The sequence below is a fragment of the Penicillium hispanicum genome (genome assembly GCF_028827665.1).
Source record: "Penicillium hispanicum strain IBT 35686 chromosome Unknown utg000004l_segment0_segment0, whole genome shotgun sequence".
NCBI lineage: Eukaryota > Fungi > Ascomycota > Eurotiomycetes > Eurotiales > Aspergillaceae > Penicillium > Penicillium hispanicum.
The window spans coordinates 986,409-1,001,058 of record NW_026623196.1 but is presented as its reverse complement, the minus strand read 5'-3'; the positions used below and the strand labels follow the sequence as shown (position 1 = coordinate 1,001,058).

Sequence of the window (14,650 nt, the reverse complement as noted above, 5' to 3'; positions counted from 1 at the left end):
GGAAACGCAAGAGGCTGGGGGTGGAGCGCGGCCCGCCCGACCCAGTGCAGCCTCCTTTTTGTCAGTTTCGTTCAAACACTATCAAACTAATGCTCGCAATCCGACCGTTTGAGAATGGCGTAAATCAAGCCAGTTGCACTGGTCTCCGGCACAATCGAGTCCTCGAGATTCGAGATGGGAATGGGGATGATCCAGTGGTAACCACAACATGCATGGCGGCAACGTGGCGGCGCCCCCAACTCGCGCTGATTGGCCCAATGACAGCGGGATCAGCGGATTGCGGATCGTCTGGAAGAGGAAGTTTCGAAACACAGGTGGCTGGCAGCTTCCCTGTATAAGACGAGCGACAGCGCCAAGCTCGAGCTTGCCGGCGTGGTGTTTTTCTCTCTTGTTTCTCTTTCCCTCTTTCCTCTCCTTTCATCCCTCCACAGCTTTTAACACTTCTATCCCATACCGCAGGTCTTGGATCACGCAAACACTCGATTGGGCATCGATTTGCAGAAGTATAGCCCACCATGCGATTCGCTTTCGATGTGGCCTTGGGCCTGCTTTCTTCGTCGGCTCTGGTTGCAGCTCAGACATACACGGATTGCAACCCCCTCCAGAAAAGTAAGTGATTGAGCGAGCGTGCAAGCAAGCGTGAGACTGACCGAGAGCAGCCTGTCCCGCGGACCCTGCCCTGGGAAAGGCAGACCAGACTTTCGATTTCACCAAGGGTGCATCTTCCGACTTCACTGCCTCGGGCAACGTTGCGTATGATGGCACCAATGGCGCTTCGTTCACCATCCGCAAGCAAGGAGACGGGCCTTTGATCCAGTCGAACTGGTACATCATGTTCGGCAAGGTGGAATTTTCCATCAAGGCCTCCCCAGGGACCGGAATTGTCAGCAGCGCAGTACTGCAGTCGGACGATCTCGACGAGGTTGACTGGGAATGGCTTGGAGGCAATGATAATCAGGTCCAGACCAATTACTTTGGCAAGGGCGACACCAGCAGCTACAACCGCGGTGCATCCTCCGCAAACCCGGGAAACCACGACGAATTTCACACCTACTCTATAGACTGGACGAGCAGTCAGCTTGTTTGGGCCATCGATGGCAAGACCGTCCGTGTCCTTACCCCCGAAACTGCGGATAGCGGCCAGTACCCGCAGACGCCGATGATGATCAAGGTCGGTGTATGGGCCGGCGGTGACCCCAGCAATGCCAAAGGCACCATTGGTCAGTCCCCGTCCCATACTGAGACATGGAGATTGCAATGCTAACATGCTTATAAAGATTGGGCGGGCGGCGAGACGGATTACAGCAAAGGGCCGTACACCATGTATCTGAAGTCGATGAGCGTCACCGACTATTCAACTGGTAGCTCGTATAAATACACCGACAAGACCGGCTCGTGGCAGTCAATTACTGCTGAAGGTGGCAAGGTCAACGGCAACAGTGCCGACGAGCCCAAATCGGTCGAGTCTGCTCCCGCCGTGACGGCCACCGTCGACAGCATTCCGGTTCCTTGGAGCGGAACTCACAAGGAGACATCTAGTTGGGTCACTCCCGATGTCTGGCCCTGGGTCGCTACGGATTCTCCCACAGCCTCTTCCACGGGCCGCCCCAGTGGCTGGGAATCTAGTTCTGGCCAGCTTCAACCGCCCACGGGGGGTTCAATGAGTGAGCACCACCCCCAACCCTCAATCACTTCGATGAGCCCAGTCGCTAAGACCGGATCCTTCTTCTCACAGTCTACTTTCCTCTCTACGTCACCGCCATTGGTTTCCTCGCCGGCTGTCTTTTCCCCTTCTGGGCTTGAGACAAAATCAAGGAATGTGACTCGAGTCGCAACTCACACCAATACCGAAACCCATTCAGTGAGCTCGAGCTCCAAATCCAAGCACAACTGGTGGAATAATGCCGAGACCGATGTTTCTACTGTGGGTAGTGAAGCTACCGCAACTGCAGCCTCCTCTTCCCATGCTACTTCTTCAGTTGGCAGTGGGGTTGGCTTTTACGAATTTCCTGCAACTCTGGGTGCTTTCGGTGCATTCCTGAGTGGCATCCTCATTTTCTTCTGAGAGAGGCCGACAATCACCTTGTCGACTTGTATTTTTATTCACGATGGGATGAACTCGATACGGCGTTGACGATACTTTTACTCGACATACAACTCGAAATGTCCATGAATGGGAAATGAAATTCTACTGCTCACCATGACGCGAGTCTCAGCATATTGGCGTTTATGGCCTATTCACGTTTCTTGTTGATGCTTTATTGTTACCTTGCATATGCAAGGCTTGATGCATATTTTGTTTGGCGTGGCGAGCATGACCTCGTACCTCGTCTCTTCATGTATTACTCCTTGGCAGTGTTGATAGACAAATCATGAATTACACATCCCCAGTGCGGGGCATCAATCCGGACGAATATTCAAAGCAACATTTGATGACAGATCCACTTTCAAAGTCGTAATGATAGGTTGTGTGCATGTCATTGTGTCATTGTAAGTGGCTTCGACTTGTTCACTTCTAACATATTCGGGTTCATCTAGAGACATTCTGCCTTTGAACTAAAATCGGACCTCGATGTTCAAATGTCTGTCAAAAGCCGCCTCTTGGTAACTTTTCCTGAAATGAGGACTGTTCATAAGCCATCACAAGACCATGAGCCGGTATTAGCCCCGAGGGCATTAGGCCTGTGAAACAAAACCACAGTGAGACGCTTAGCAACGGAATGTCATCCCATCGTTGATACCGCCCGCTGGTCTCGAACTAAATCCTTGTGGCCCAGCGCTATGTAATTGAGGTAACCACACACACACACGCGCGCGCGCGCGGAGAGAGAGAGGTCTTCAACATCCCATGAGTACAATAATTCAGTGGATTAGTGGATTTTGGATTCCTGTGGTATACACATCTAGCAGTCTCGTAGGTCGTCAAGTACTTCATCGGGTACAAGCTAGTTTACCAGTCATAACATTCGTAAAACACCTATCCTATCAAACTAATATGCTTTAAAATTTCTCACACACTGTCCACGGGTAGACATGTCAGACAGGGCTCTGAAGGGCCATCTGCGTCCGATGCAGGGGGCTGAAAAGCCTCTGGATTCCCATCCATGGCGTGTTGACCGGGCTGTCCTGTCCTGTATACAGAAATAAATCGTAGATACAGCCTCCAAAGGTACATCCCAGGAACGGGGCTACCATAGGGATCTGGAGCAAACAGAAATTAACGAGGTGCACCAGGGGCTCACAGCACCTCTACCGACTCACCCAAAAGTAATAATCCCCGGCCGCCCATACTTCATGTCCATAGCCTAACATGTAGGAGGTGAGACGCGGGCCGAAGTCTCGGGCCAGGTTGATGGCATATCCCGTCTCCCAGCCAAAACAAGCACCGATGCCGAAGATCACGAAGAACAGCGCAAGCGGCGTCAGGGGCCCGGCGCCGAGGTTTGTGTCGTCTTTCAAGGCAAAGATCATGAACATCAGAATGGCGCTCGCGAGGAATTCGGAGAAGAACTGCCCTGTTTTGGTCATGAAGTCGGCCGGGTAGGTACAGAAGATTCCCGCTGTCGCCGTGTTCGAATATCCAGGGACGGTGCGGATATTCGAGCCGCCCTCGTAGACGTCAATAGCGGATTTATAATTGCCGTAGACAATTGCAGCGCCGCACATTGCGCCGAGGATCTGCGCCAGTGCATAGATGGGGAATTTGCGCCATGAGAAGCCTCGGAAGACACAGTTGGCGAAGGTCACGGCAGGGTTGATATGTCCTCCCGAGGAACCGCTCACGTAGACGCCGAGCATGACAGCCAATCTAGAAATTCCGGGATCGACTTCTTAAGCAAGGGAGCCATATGCAAGTCGTAAAGGCGTGGACTTACCCCCAGCCCCAAGAGATGGACTGATAGTCCCCCTTCTGCCCATGACTGAGCAGCACTTGTGCAACGACTCCGTCACCGAACAGGATCAGAATCATAGTCCCAAAGAATTCGGAAAAGGCATCTCGGCCATGTTTCCTGAATTTAAACCAGAGAAGGGAAGAAGTAGTATCACGGATCTCGGTGGTGAGATCATGGACTGATGCTTCGTTTTTGCTTTCCAGGTATAGCGAAGTACACCCACTAATATGACTCCCAGACGGATTCACTGCCTTTTGTGTGTTTGACATCGGCTCGAGAGAAACCCCAGTCCAAGATTCCATAGAATTTGAATCTAATGACCAGCCAAAGTTCAATGGAAGTATCAATATTAGGTCCTCGGGGCAGAGAATCACCGCTGCGTGGTCATCCGGCGATATATCAGCGAGCGGCACTCAGACATAGCTGTGTGACCTTCGCACGCCAACCTTGCGCAGGACTTTTTCGCAGATCGCCTCAGTTGAACAAGGGTCCTCGGGGGAAGCGTGTTGCTCTCTTTTCCAACCAAGTGCGGACACAAGGCAGACAGACTCGGGATAGCCGACACGAACGTGCACAACCCAGGACTAGAATGACCAGCTGGAAGCCACCCTTTTTGTTCTTTGAATAAAGGCCATTCTCCATCTGATAACATTTTTTCACTCCCTCAGACTTTCCAGGCGCGTTTGCTGGAACTCCCGTTTGACCCTGAATAGGCGGAAAACGCCGGGCGATCTCTGGTACCTGATAATATTTGACTTTTTGTGGGCAAACCCATTTGCGTCCTCTCTGCGAAGGGGTGACACTGAAGGTTGCGCGCATTCCCACTGGTAGGAGTACCTGGCATGGACCGGGTACGGACAGGACACAGAAACTTCCATGCCTTCGGTTATCCATCTTCGACGCACCGGGACACTGAAGGCCCCACAGGCCCAATTGCAATTTCTAGAAGCTCGAGCCGTGACACAATCAGGACGCTTTCTCAATACCGCGAGAGTTGGGCAGAAGATGGATGATGGCCACGGTGGTTGAAAGCGGAGAGAGCAGGCCTGAAAAATGTCAACATCCAACCTCAGTGGGCGAAACGACATGTGCTGACGGTAGCATCTGGTGCTTATTTTACTTCGATGACACAACCGTGTCCACCGTCCGTGTGACCCTCTTTCCTCTTCTCTCTCCCCCGATGTGTGTCGCATTGCCGGGATAAAGGGGCCAAGACGAACAAGCATGGGATCGTTGTAGAGTGTGGCAACACCCAGAAACATCCATTTAGGTCCAGAGAGACTAGTCCTGCACGAGCAGATCAGACATCGTGGCTGCAACGACTCACCGACAGCGCCTAGACCGGAGAGCCAAGATCAGTGACCAGCGGTGCAGGCCGACATGATTGTGATCCCAACGTGCCGAGTTGTGGTCTGGACTGGGTCGGGTACAGTTGACATCGACGTCGGTATTGACAACGAGCACTTATGCGCGACGTGCGGCAGGCATCTTCGCGCGCAGAAGTGGAGTCTTGAGTGACAGGCTCCACCGATGGCCGTTCTGGAATTTCGTCAAGCCAGCCGAGTCGCCCGCCACGCTCTCCTCCCCGCATTTGCGCATTTCCTCCGGCATTAGTCCGGCGCCTCGAGCAATGAACGCATTGCTGGTGGGGGCGCTCGAGGTGGTGACACAATGCTGATTATACTCTGGTCGTCTTTCCATTCTTTTGGGTCATCATTGGGTGCTGGGGTCGCGCGGTCTCTCTGGCTTCCCCGGACTGATTGTCGGCGAGTACCGAGAAGTGTGGAGGGGTGTGGAGTATCACGGGTGGATGGGATGCTGAGTACGGCGAGTGAGATTGTTGCATGCTATCAGTGAAGTCTGGGCTTCTACCACTGACCTCATATCGAGTGGCTGAAAAAGCATACTATCGTCGTCAAGCCTGCATCGCCTCGCTGCTGCCACGTCCAATCCCAAGTCCGTCGCGCACCCGTCTAAACTCAGCGACGCTCAAGCCTCAAACCATACTCGGCGCTGGCTTATGGCACCGGGTCAAGCCCCTGGGTCTTGGGATTCCACCAATCTCTCGCAAGACCGGCTTGAGGCCCCGCGCTCCATCTCAAAGACCCCGCAGACGCGGCAAGAATGGTGTCACGGCAGATGGCGGTTATTTAAGACGCTCCGGGATCCACTGGCCAGAAGAGGGACGCTTGCGACGTGCTTTATGATACCCCCGGAGTGCGTCGGACTCGAATAGACCGTGCTTGGCTTGTTTTCCTCTTTTTTCACGGTAGATTCTTACCTAAACTATGCAGCCGTCGGAGAGCTTCGTCGGGTCAATCGACCAAGGCACGACGAGCACACGATTCCTGATCTTCGACCAAGATGGAGAGCCAGTAGCCTCACATCAAGTGGAGTTTACCCAGATCTATCCAAATCCGGGGTAAGTAGATCAGAGACCATATCTGCCTCGCAGTGAGAGATTCCCGGAACGCGTTCTAAATATCCCATCCTCTCTCTAGGTGGCACGAACACGATCCACTCGAGCTCGTCGCATCGGTGGAAACTTGCATTGAAGCAGCGGTCCAAGATTTTGAGAGCAACGGCCACTCCCGCAATAGCATCAAGGGCATCGGGATCACTAACCAGCGCGAAACCACCGTTGTTTGGGACCACGAGACGGGCGAGCCACTCCACAATGCCATTGTCTGGACCGACACCCGGTCACAGACCATCGTCCACGAACTGAAGCAGAGACCGGGAGCATCGCAGCTCCAGAGCATCTGTGGCCTGCCGCTGTCGACCTATTCGTCCTCCACCAAGCTGCTATGGATGTTGGCACATGCGCCGAGAGTGAAGGAGGCGTTCGATCGGGGCACGCTGGCGTTTGGCACCGTGGATTCGTGGCTCGTATACCGTTTGAACGGTGGCGCGCACGCCAACGTCTTTGTCTCGGATTCGACAAACGCCTCGCGAACCATGTTCGTCAACTTGGAGTCCTTGCAATACGACGATATCCTCCTGGATTTCTTCGGTATCAAGGGCAAGATTCATCTGCCCAAGATTGTTCCCTCGTCAGACGCCCGTGCATACGGCACGATCGCCTCTGGTGCGCTTGCAGAGGTACCCATCATGGGATGCCTGGGGGATCAGTCTTCGGCCCTCGTCGGCCAAAAAGGGTTCTCGCCTGGCATGGCGAAGAACACCTACGGAACGGGGTGCTTCCTGCTCTATAACGTTGGCGAGAAGCCTGTCATCTCAACACACGGTCTCCTAGCGACAGTGGCCTACGACTTTGGTGGGAAAGCGGTCTATGCTCTAGAAGGGAGCATCGCCGTCGCCGGGTCGGGAATCAACTTCTTGCAAAACAATCTGAATTTCTTCCAAGACTCCAAAGAGATTGATGATCTCGCCCTCGCCGTGGAGGACAATGGTGGGTGTATCTTTGTCACAGCTTTTAGCGGATTGTTTGCGCCCTACTGGATTGACGATGCAAAGGGGACCATGTGTAAGTCTTTGGTTGAGTCTACATGAGTTCTTCCATATCGTGAATTTAACAGCCACGATCTAGATGGTATTACCCAATACACCAAGAAAGGCCACATTGCCCGTGCAACTCTAGAGGCAACTTGCTTCCAGACCAAAGCTATCCTCGACGCAATGGAGAAAGACAGCGGCAAGGCACTCTCCGAGCTAGCCGTGGATGGAGGAATGAGTAACTCAGACTTGGCCATGCAGGTTGGTGACGCAAGATGCAAAAGAGTCCCTCTGAACTCAGCTCACTTCTGATTCCGAAGACTCAAGCCGATCTCATCTCCATCCCCGTCTACCGCCCGAAGATGCGTGAAACCACAGCCCTAGGCGCCGCCATCGCGGCAGGTCTGGCCGTCGGTTTATGGCGCAACTTTACCGAGCTTCGCAACATCAACCGCGCCGGCGGAGCTGTTTTCGAGCCGAGTATAACGCGCGAAGAAAGCGCACGCAGATTTGGGGAATGGGAGAAGGCAGTTCGCATGAGCAAGGGCTGGGTGAGAACCGACAGCGCCTCGGAAGTAGACAACAAGCCCATGTCTCATACTGCACAGACGAATGGGACCAGTGTCTCGTCGGAGAAACGCGATATCGCTGCTCCGAAGATGGCTGTCAGGCCTAGTTATTCGCCCTTGGTTGGAGATCTGATCGCGGGTGCTGGGGCTGGTACTACGCTCAAAGTGAAGGCCCGCACCCAAAATGGAGATATGGGCTTCCCCCCGGCAAAGACACCATTGATTAGCATATCGCGGGATCTGGATGATGCTGATGAAGAGGACTTATTTTTGGAACTGAGGAAGGTGGAGATTCTACAAAAGCTCAAGAAAACGCGCAAGCTCAAGTTGGGCTACTACTAGCTGTCTCCTGTCTTATCAACGCCGTTGATACCCGCGATTCCTCTGTGTTTGCTTGGGCAAACTTGGCGCCAATGGCTATTCCAAGGCACCCTGGATGACCTGGTAGGTTTGTAATTAGATATTTTCCTGTTTCAAGAATAAGATAGGGGATCAATCTATTTCCAAAAAAAAAGGAAGAGAAAAAGAAAAGAAAAGAACCAGTATTTGACTCGGAGACTGCGTCACTCGTTACTTTTCCCATGGACAAACCGTGAAACTGAGCAATGACTCACTTCCAAGGTTCGATCTTCATGTTTCCTTCTCTGGCATACTCAAACCACATTCTTTAACAAATCTCAATCCTCTCTCATTCAAATTGGGATACTCGCACAGTGCGAAAAAGTCGCACCAAAAATTGCGAGCTTCAGTATGATCTAGTAGATACTTGCGCAATAGGTCTTTCCATTCCTTGTCTTCCTGCCCTAGTCCAATCCCTGCGGAGGTAAACTCCCACCAAACAGGGAAATAACCGGAGGATTCCCAGTCCAGAATCCCTGCTAAGTTGCTATCCTCGACCATGATATTGACGTTGGTAAGGTCACCATGGGTAAAGGTATAGGGAGCCGCAGTTGGCATCCGCTGGCGTAGTTTCAAGCGAATCGGTTCTGGCACTTTGGCCAAGGCTAACGACATCTCGGCCCACAGCTCATCGTCGGACGATAATGGTCCATGCCCAATACCGTAGCCATTCGGAAATAGAAAAGCTGAGTATATTGGTTGTCCACCGATACTTTCCATCTGGTCCGAGTGAAGCTCGCGAAGTTGCAGTAAATACTCAGCGGTCTGTTTAGCGACGCGTTCTCTGTCCGCCCATGGCATAGTAGGCCAAAGTTCACTCAATGGTTGCCCTCGAATTCGCTTGGCAAGGAGGAAGTATGCCCCATCATCTTCCTGCCATTCCTCAACAATTTTGGGTATCGGTATCGAAGTTTTTGATGCCAGAAACTGGATATTGGCACTTTCGAAGTTGGGTGGTTCGATAGACCGCTCTTTCAGAATCAGGCTTGAGCCCAGCGACCACACCCCTCGATTGCTGACCCCGTAGAACAGCTTCACATGACTCTTGTAACGGCAGTCGTCTTGACGTGCCGGAGACCAGCTACACGCTGAGCAGGTATTCTGAGTGGCCATCTGGGAAATGAAGTATTATTTTGAGAGATTCTTGAGGACAGCGTGAAAGTTGGAGTATCTGCGGCTCTCATATAGGCACGTCTCCTCCCTGTTGACACTTCGGCTGCACTTTGACCCGGTCCCACTTCGGGGTGGAGAAGAAGGGGTCCAAATCGAAATTTAGCATTAGTTTATCCGTTTCCTATTGATTGTCCTTATGCCCCTTATCACGCCTATTCGCTTCGATCTCCTTCCATTTAACTTCGCCGATGATCAACTCAGAAGAGAGGGTGGCGAGGACGAAGAAAGAAATATACGGCAGAGGGAGGTGACAAAGTAAACGTAGCATTTCATATGAACGTCCGACTCGTATTCCTGTAATCACTTCGCTTCGAATCTCAGCACCCGTACCTATCCATGATCGCTCTAAACGAAGGATCCTGTAGAAGTTCTGTTGCACTCGGACGTTTCTCTGGGTAGTAGGTGAAGACTTTCGACATGATAGATTGCACATGTTGCCGCTCGAGCGGATCAACATCGGGACGAAATCTTGCAATTCTGGATGCGAGGTCACACTTTGGATTAGAGGCTCGAGACTGATCATACCAAGAATCGATTCCCCTAGAGTGAGTGTAGAGGCCTTTCCACTGCTCGGGTAATGGGCCTAAACATTCAACTATGCCGGTCATAACTCCACCCTCGTAGCCCGAAGAGAACGGAGTAAAGGTAAGATAGAGCATAGAGAAAACGATCATATAGCTCCATATATCACAGGCGAAGCTTGGATCTTGCTTATGAAGCCGGTCCGGGGAACAATATTGCATAGGCGGATAGCCGCGCTGAGTGATAGTGACGGGGTCGCTAAGTTTTTTCGATAAACCGAAATCGCCAAGGTAGAATTCTTCCGTACATAGGTCCCGGGGGACCTTAATGGGGCACACCAGCTCACCCTGCTTCCAAAGGTCGACAAACGGTATCGTTTGCTTTAATGGCCTACCGAGCACCTTATATTTGGCGCTCGTACTAAGACCATCAAGAGAAGTCATTCCCCACATACAATTTCTCTCGTTCAAATCTAGGGGATTTTCCTTAGAAATAATAGATAATAGGAGAGCAGAAGAAGGGCTACTTACCGCGATGTATGATTCCAGCTTGGTGTAAACTTGCTATACTTTCAAGTAATTGGCGGGCGGCAGACATGCGAGTGGCCATAGGAATCTTGTCCAGGGTAAGAGGGTCAATACATGGGCCCATTAAAGGGTACACCAAAACCCTGTGGTGACTTCCGCTGTCATTGCCGCGGGGAAGAAAGAAAGTTGATGTGTATATCACCAGGTGAGAGGTGTCCTGCACATTTTTGATGATCTCGTCCTGGATCCGAGTTTCGTTCTCCCCCCACTCCCCAGGACTCATCATAACTTTGAGGGCCACATTCTTCTTATCTTGCAGGTCAAAGGCCATCCAGACAGTCGAGCCACCTCCAAATCCCAGTTTGTGCTCAACCCGGTACCTCTCGTTGAGTACTTCCCCGAGTCGAATAGGATAGAGGACATATTGATCGTCTGTTGTTTTTGGATCGTCCTTTATTCTGTACCTATGCCATGGCTCAGCAAATTCTTCGATATCATATTCCTCGTCCTCATCCTTCACAAAGTCACCAAAGGCTTCTGTAGCCACGAGGGGTGTTCTTGTATCAGTCATTTCAGTGATGTGAGGGTGGCAGCACTGGCGTGGTGTATGCAGCGGATGGAGAGAATTTAGTTGGGAAACGGGATGGAGACTATTCCCCACACTACCCTCGCTAGGCTGCCCGCCAGAGTCAGGATAACTACTACTCCTGCAACGGAATTTTTAAAGGGGCTATTTTAGTGAGCTTAGCGCATAGTACTGTATATACCACTAAACCTATCATAACTTAGGCTAGAATTGAACCTGATTGAAACCGTGTACAATATATTACACAGGAGGTGTAGCTATATCATATATCGATTTCGTTCTAAACATAGCAACGTACTTTAGCAGCCTAAATCCTTGTCAATCAGTTGCATTATGGCCACCTCAGCGGGCCATACTTGAACAAAATCCTGGACTCGCCAGGACCAGTCTTCTTCCCAGTCGAAAATAAAGGGGTCACATGCACAAAAGAATTCCCAGAAGTCAGGAAACCAACCGGAATTCTCCCAATCGACCAGTACGACGTCAAATGACCGCCCGCCCTGATCGTTTCGGTGAGTTGTATTCTCTACGACCATAATGTTCTTCTGCTGAACGTCCCCATGCGTCAATGTGGGCCGGTGGCCTTGAAGGACGCGAGTGAGGTATTTTTCGTAAAAGCGAGCCCTGTAGTCTGCCCGATTATTGCGTTCGACCAAGGCTCGGTAATTACCGACTAGACCCGCAATGAAGGCAGGTTCGCCGGAGTAAGGCCCCAAAAACCCCTCATCGTCATGTTGGCTATAGAATAGATAGTGATGTACGCCACCTCCGTCCATGCTTCCAAAAAAGTCGGGCCATGGACACTCAGCCTTTCGCATTGCGTCGAATATGAGTTGGAGTTTTGCGATAATGTCATCCTTCTCAGAGTGCGCCAACGATGGCCAAATGGAATTCAGCGGCACCCCGGGAACGCGTTGCATGATCAAGAACAGTTGTTCGGAATCATAGTACATTGCGTACAGTCGAGGGGCGGGAACTTCTGGGACGTGTCGTTCGAGGTAAACCAAAGCCTGGCCTTCCCAGGAGTTTACACAACCTCCATATTTTGCAACAATATCGTCGTTCACTGCCACAATCTTGGAGGCCATGGTCTCCCACAGGACATTGGTGCAAGCGCGGATTTCATCTGTTGTAGGCAGAGTATGTGAAGACTGGGAGTTCTGAAAGGGGACAGCCACTGGTTCCCACATCGCGAACAGAGTAGAAGTCGACGGAGGTAATATTGCAGAATCACCAGTAGATCGTCCGGATTGCACCAAACGACCGAACAGCCCCTTATCAGTCCATTTTGGGCGAATGTTGTGTTTGTCTTGTTTGCAGTGATCACGTGCAGACACTGGGTCGCATTTTCGTCGCCGCAGCTTCATGATCGCGTCAACCCCCATTTTCAAGATCCGAAACCCCCGCCAAAGCAGGACCTGGTGAAGAAAGTTGCATCGCTACTATTTGAAAAGCTCGGAAACCCGGTGTTTCGTCCTATCGCCGTTCTTTGACGGTTTCGAACCCCCCAAAGCGCTTTTGTTTCGGTGGCGCGCAACATCAGTCGTCTTTCAACCACCCACTTCTCGATCTCATATTCTTCGCACCTACGTATTTCCCACCATTACTCGCTCCAAAATGCTTCCAGCTCTCACTCAGGACTCGCCACTTGCTGCCGCTGTGGGCAGCGTCATTCAGCCCAAGTTGGTTGAGATGGGTTGGAGCACCGATGACGGGCAGGAGTCGGCGCTTATTGAATATATCGTTCTCATGCTTGTCAATGGAAAGACACAGGAGCAACTTGCCACCGAACTTTCGAACGACTTTTTGGGTCTCGGTGAGGGCGACACGCAGGCGCTGGAGTTTTCAAGGTGGCTATTTGGACAAGTCGAAATTTTGAACCAGCAAATCAATGGTGGAGGGCAAGATGAATCGGGCGCTGGCCAGCATGGTGGCCAGGACTCTTCTCAGCTCGAAGGGAATGGTCAGGATGCCGATATGGGTGATGCAGGTGACTCGATGTGAGGCTGCCCTTGTTATGAAGATGATACGGCGTGCTGACTTTATATCTTCCCATCGATAGACCCACAGGACCGAAAGCTATGCGCAATGGACGTCAAGCCGGCAGGGGAAGGATGCTGAATAACATCAACCGAAACCTAGACCGGAGTGGTGACTCTGCCCTCCATCGAGTACGCGGGCAGCAAGGAAACGGACGCATCGGCGGTCATGGTCGGGATGACATTAAAGGGGGCAGACACAACATGGCTAGACGAGGTGGCCGCCACATGGGCGGAATGGGCATGCAGGGCAGCATGAATGGCCCCATGATGCAAATGAGCGCGGAAAATCAAATGCAGCTGATGTCCATGTTGGAGGAGCAGGCACGAATGATGTCCCAACTCATGCCTGGTTTTGTTCCACCTGCAGTCAACCCGGCTTTCCAAAGTGGTCAGCAACCAGGTCGCTCACTCTTTGATCGCGTTGAGCGCCAAGGCCAGCGTGGTGGAGGACGGTTCAACAAGCGGGCCGCGCACCAGCGACCTCAGGGAACGGATGGGGTCGAAGTTGACATGGATACGGAGATGGATGGTGGCCAGAGCGAGAGCAACCCTGAAAGTGTTTGTCGTTTCAACCTTCGATGCACGCGGAAAGATTGCCCATTCGCCCACCAATCTCCTGCTGCCCCCGAAGGCACATCTATCGATTTCTCCGACGTGTGCTCGTTTGGAGCAGCCTGCAAGAACAAGAAGTGCACTGGCCGACACCCATCACCAGCTGTCAAGTCTGCCCACCAGGCTGAGGAGATGTGCAGATTCTTCCCCCATTGTACCAACCCGCACTGCCATTTCAAGCACCCCAGCATGCCGCTTTGCCGCAACGGTGGCGATTGCAAGACAGAAGACTGCAAGTTTACCCACCTTCAGACTGCTTGCAAATTCAATCCCTGTCTGAATCCTACCTGCCCCTACAAGCATGCAGAGGGGCAGCGTGGTGCATTCTCCGACAAGGTGTGGACGCCACAAGGTGGTGCCCATGTCAGCGAGCGCAAGTTTGTCGCCGACGAGAATGCTCCAGAGGAACTTATCAAACCCGAGGCGAACGACGCGTCTCAAAGTCAGGAGCTTACCGCCTGACTCCGCCTATTGGAATGAAAAGGAGCAGAAGAATCAGTTTAATGAAGATACCGCTCTATGAAGGAGCAATATTGTGTACAATTTGATCTGTGATGATGAATGGCTGGTTAGGGAGGGCGTTCATACTTTGATGCATTTTGCTTTTCTTCCAGGGCATCCAAAGAGTCCGTTTTATCTGTACATAGATATCCATTGCAATTTTTGAAGAGAGGGGCGCGAGCCCATATCATTTCCCTTAATACTGGCCTTTATTGAAGTACCTTGAGATCCAAATTTTTCGCCTGAACGTATGATGAGCCACCAAGGTTCCGCGCCCATTCCAACCTTGGAGGGTTGTTCCATGTGGAGCTTAAGTAAGAGTGCGGACTTCCGGCGCCGAGGACCTTCGCGGTTGGCCGTCGCGACCCCC

The 14,650-nt window shown here is 51.9% G+C and overlaps 6 protein-coding genes across 6 annotated transcripts; 3 read left to right on the top strand and 3 right to left on the bottom strand.

The window, feature by feature from the left end:
• Positions 1-515: 515 nt before the first annotated feature.
• N7459_004124 (glycoside hydrolase family 16 protein) lies at positions 516-2,065 on the top strand (the record flags this gene model as incomplete). The annotated part of the gene is made up of 3 exons (XM_056943308.1): positions 516-609; positions 660-1,220; positions 1,278-2,065. 3 exons carry the CDS (start codon positions 516-518, stop codon positions 2,063-2,065), a joined length of 1,443 nt encoding a protein of 480 aa, XP_056800191.1.
• Positions 2,066-3,036: 971 nt separating this feature from the next.
• Positions 3,037-4,195, bottom strand: N7459_004123 (MIP/aquaporin family protein; the record flags this gene model as incomplete). Its single annotated transcript, XM_056943307.1, has 3 exons — positions 3,037-3,201; positions 3,262-3,808; positions 3,876-4,195. 3 exons carry the CDS (start codon positions 4,193-4,195, stop codon positions 3,037-3,039), a joined length of 1,032 nt encoding a protein of 343 aa, XP_056800190.1.
• Positions 4,196-6,181: 1,986 nt separating this feature from the next.
• On the top strand, positions 6,182-8,260 carry N7459_004122 (glycerol kinase; the record flags this gene model as incomplete). The annotated part of the gene is made up of 4 exons (XM_056943306.1): positions 6,182-6,315; positions 6,395-7,380; positions 7,444-7,610; positions 7,670-8,260. The coding sequence occupies 4 exons, from the start codon at positions 6,182-6,184 to the stop codon at positions 8,258-8,260; spliced, it is 1,878 nt and encodes a 625-aa protein (XP_056800189.1).
• Positions 8,261-8,548: 288 nt separating this feature from the next.
• N7459_004121 (aminoglycoside phosphotransferase family protein) lies at positions 8,549-9,430 on the bottom strand (the record flags this gene model as incomplete). The annotated part of the gene is made up of 1 exon (XM_056943305.1): positions 8,549-9,430. One exon carries the CDS (start codon positions 9,428-9,430, stop codon positions 8,549-8,551), a length of 882 nt encoding a protein of 293 aa, XP_056800188.1.
• Positions 9,431-11,424: 1,994 nt separating this feature from the next.
• Positions 11,425-12,492, bottom strand: N7459_004120 (uncharacterized protein; the record flags this gene model as incomplete). Its single annotated transcript, XM_056943304.1, has 1 exon — positions 11,425-12,492. The coding sequence occupies one exon, from the start codon at positions 12,490-12,492 to the stop codon at positions 11,425-11,427; it is 1,068 nt and encodes a 355-aa protein (XP_056800187.1).
• A 250-nt stretch (positions 12,493-12,742) lies between these two features.
• On the top strand, positions 12,743-14,241 carry N7459_004119 (mRNA-binding protein NAB2; the record flags this gene model as incomplete). Its single annotated transcript, XM_056943303.1, has 2 exons — positions 12,743-13,125; positions 13,188-14,241. 2 exons carry the CDS (start codon positions 12,743-12,745, stop codon positions 14,239-14,241), a joined length of 1,437 nt encoding a protein of 478 aa, XP_056800186.1.
• Positions 14,242-14,650: the final 409 nt, after the last annotated feature.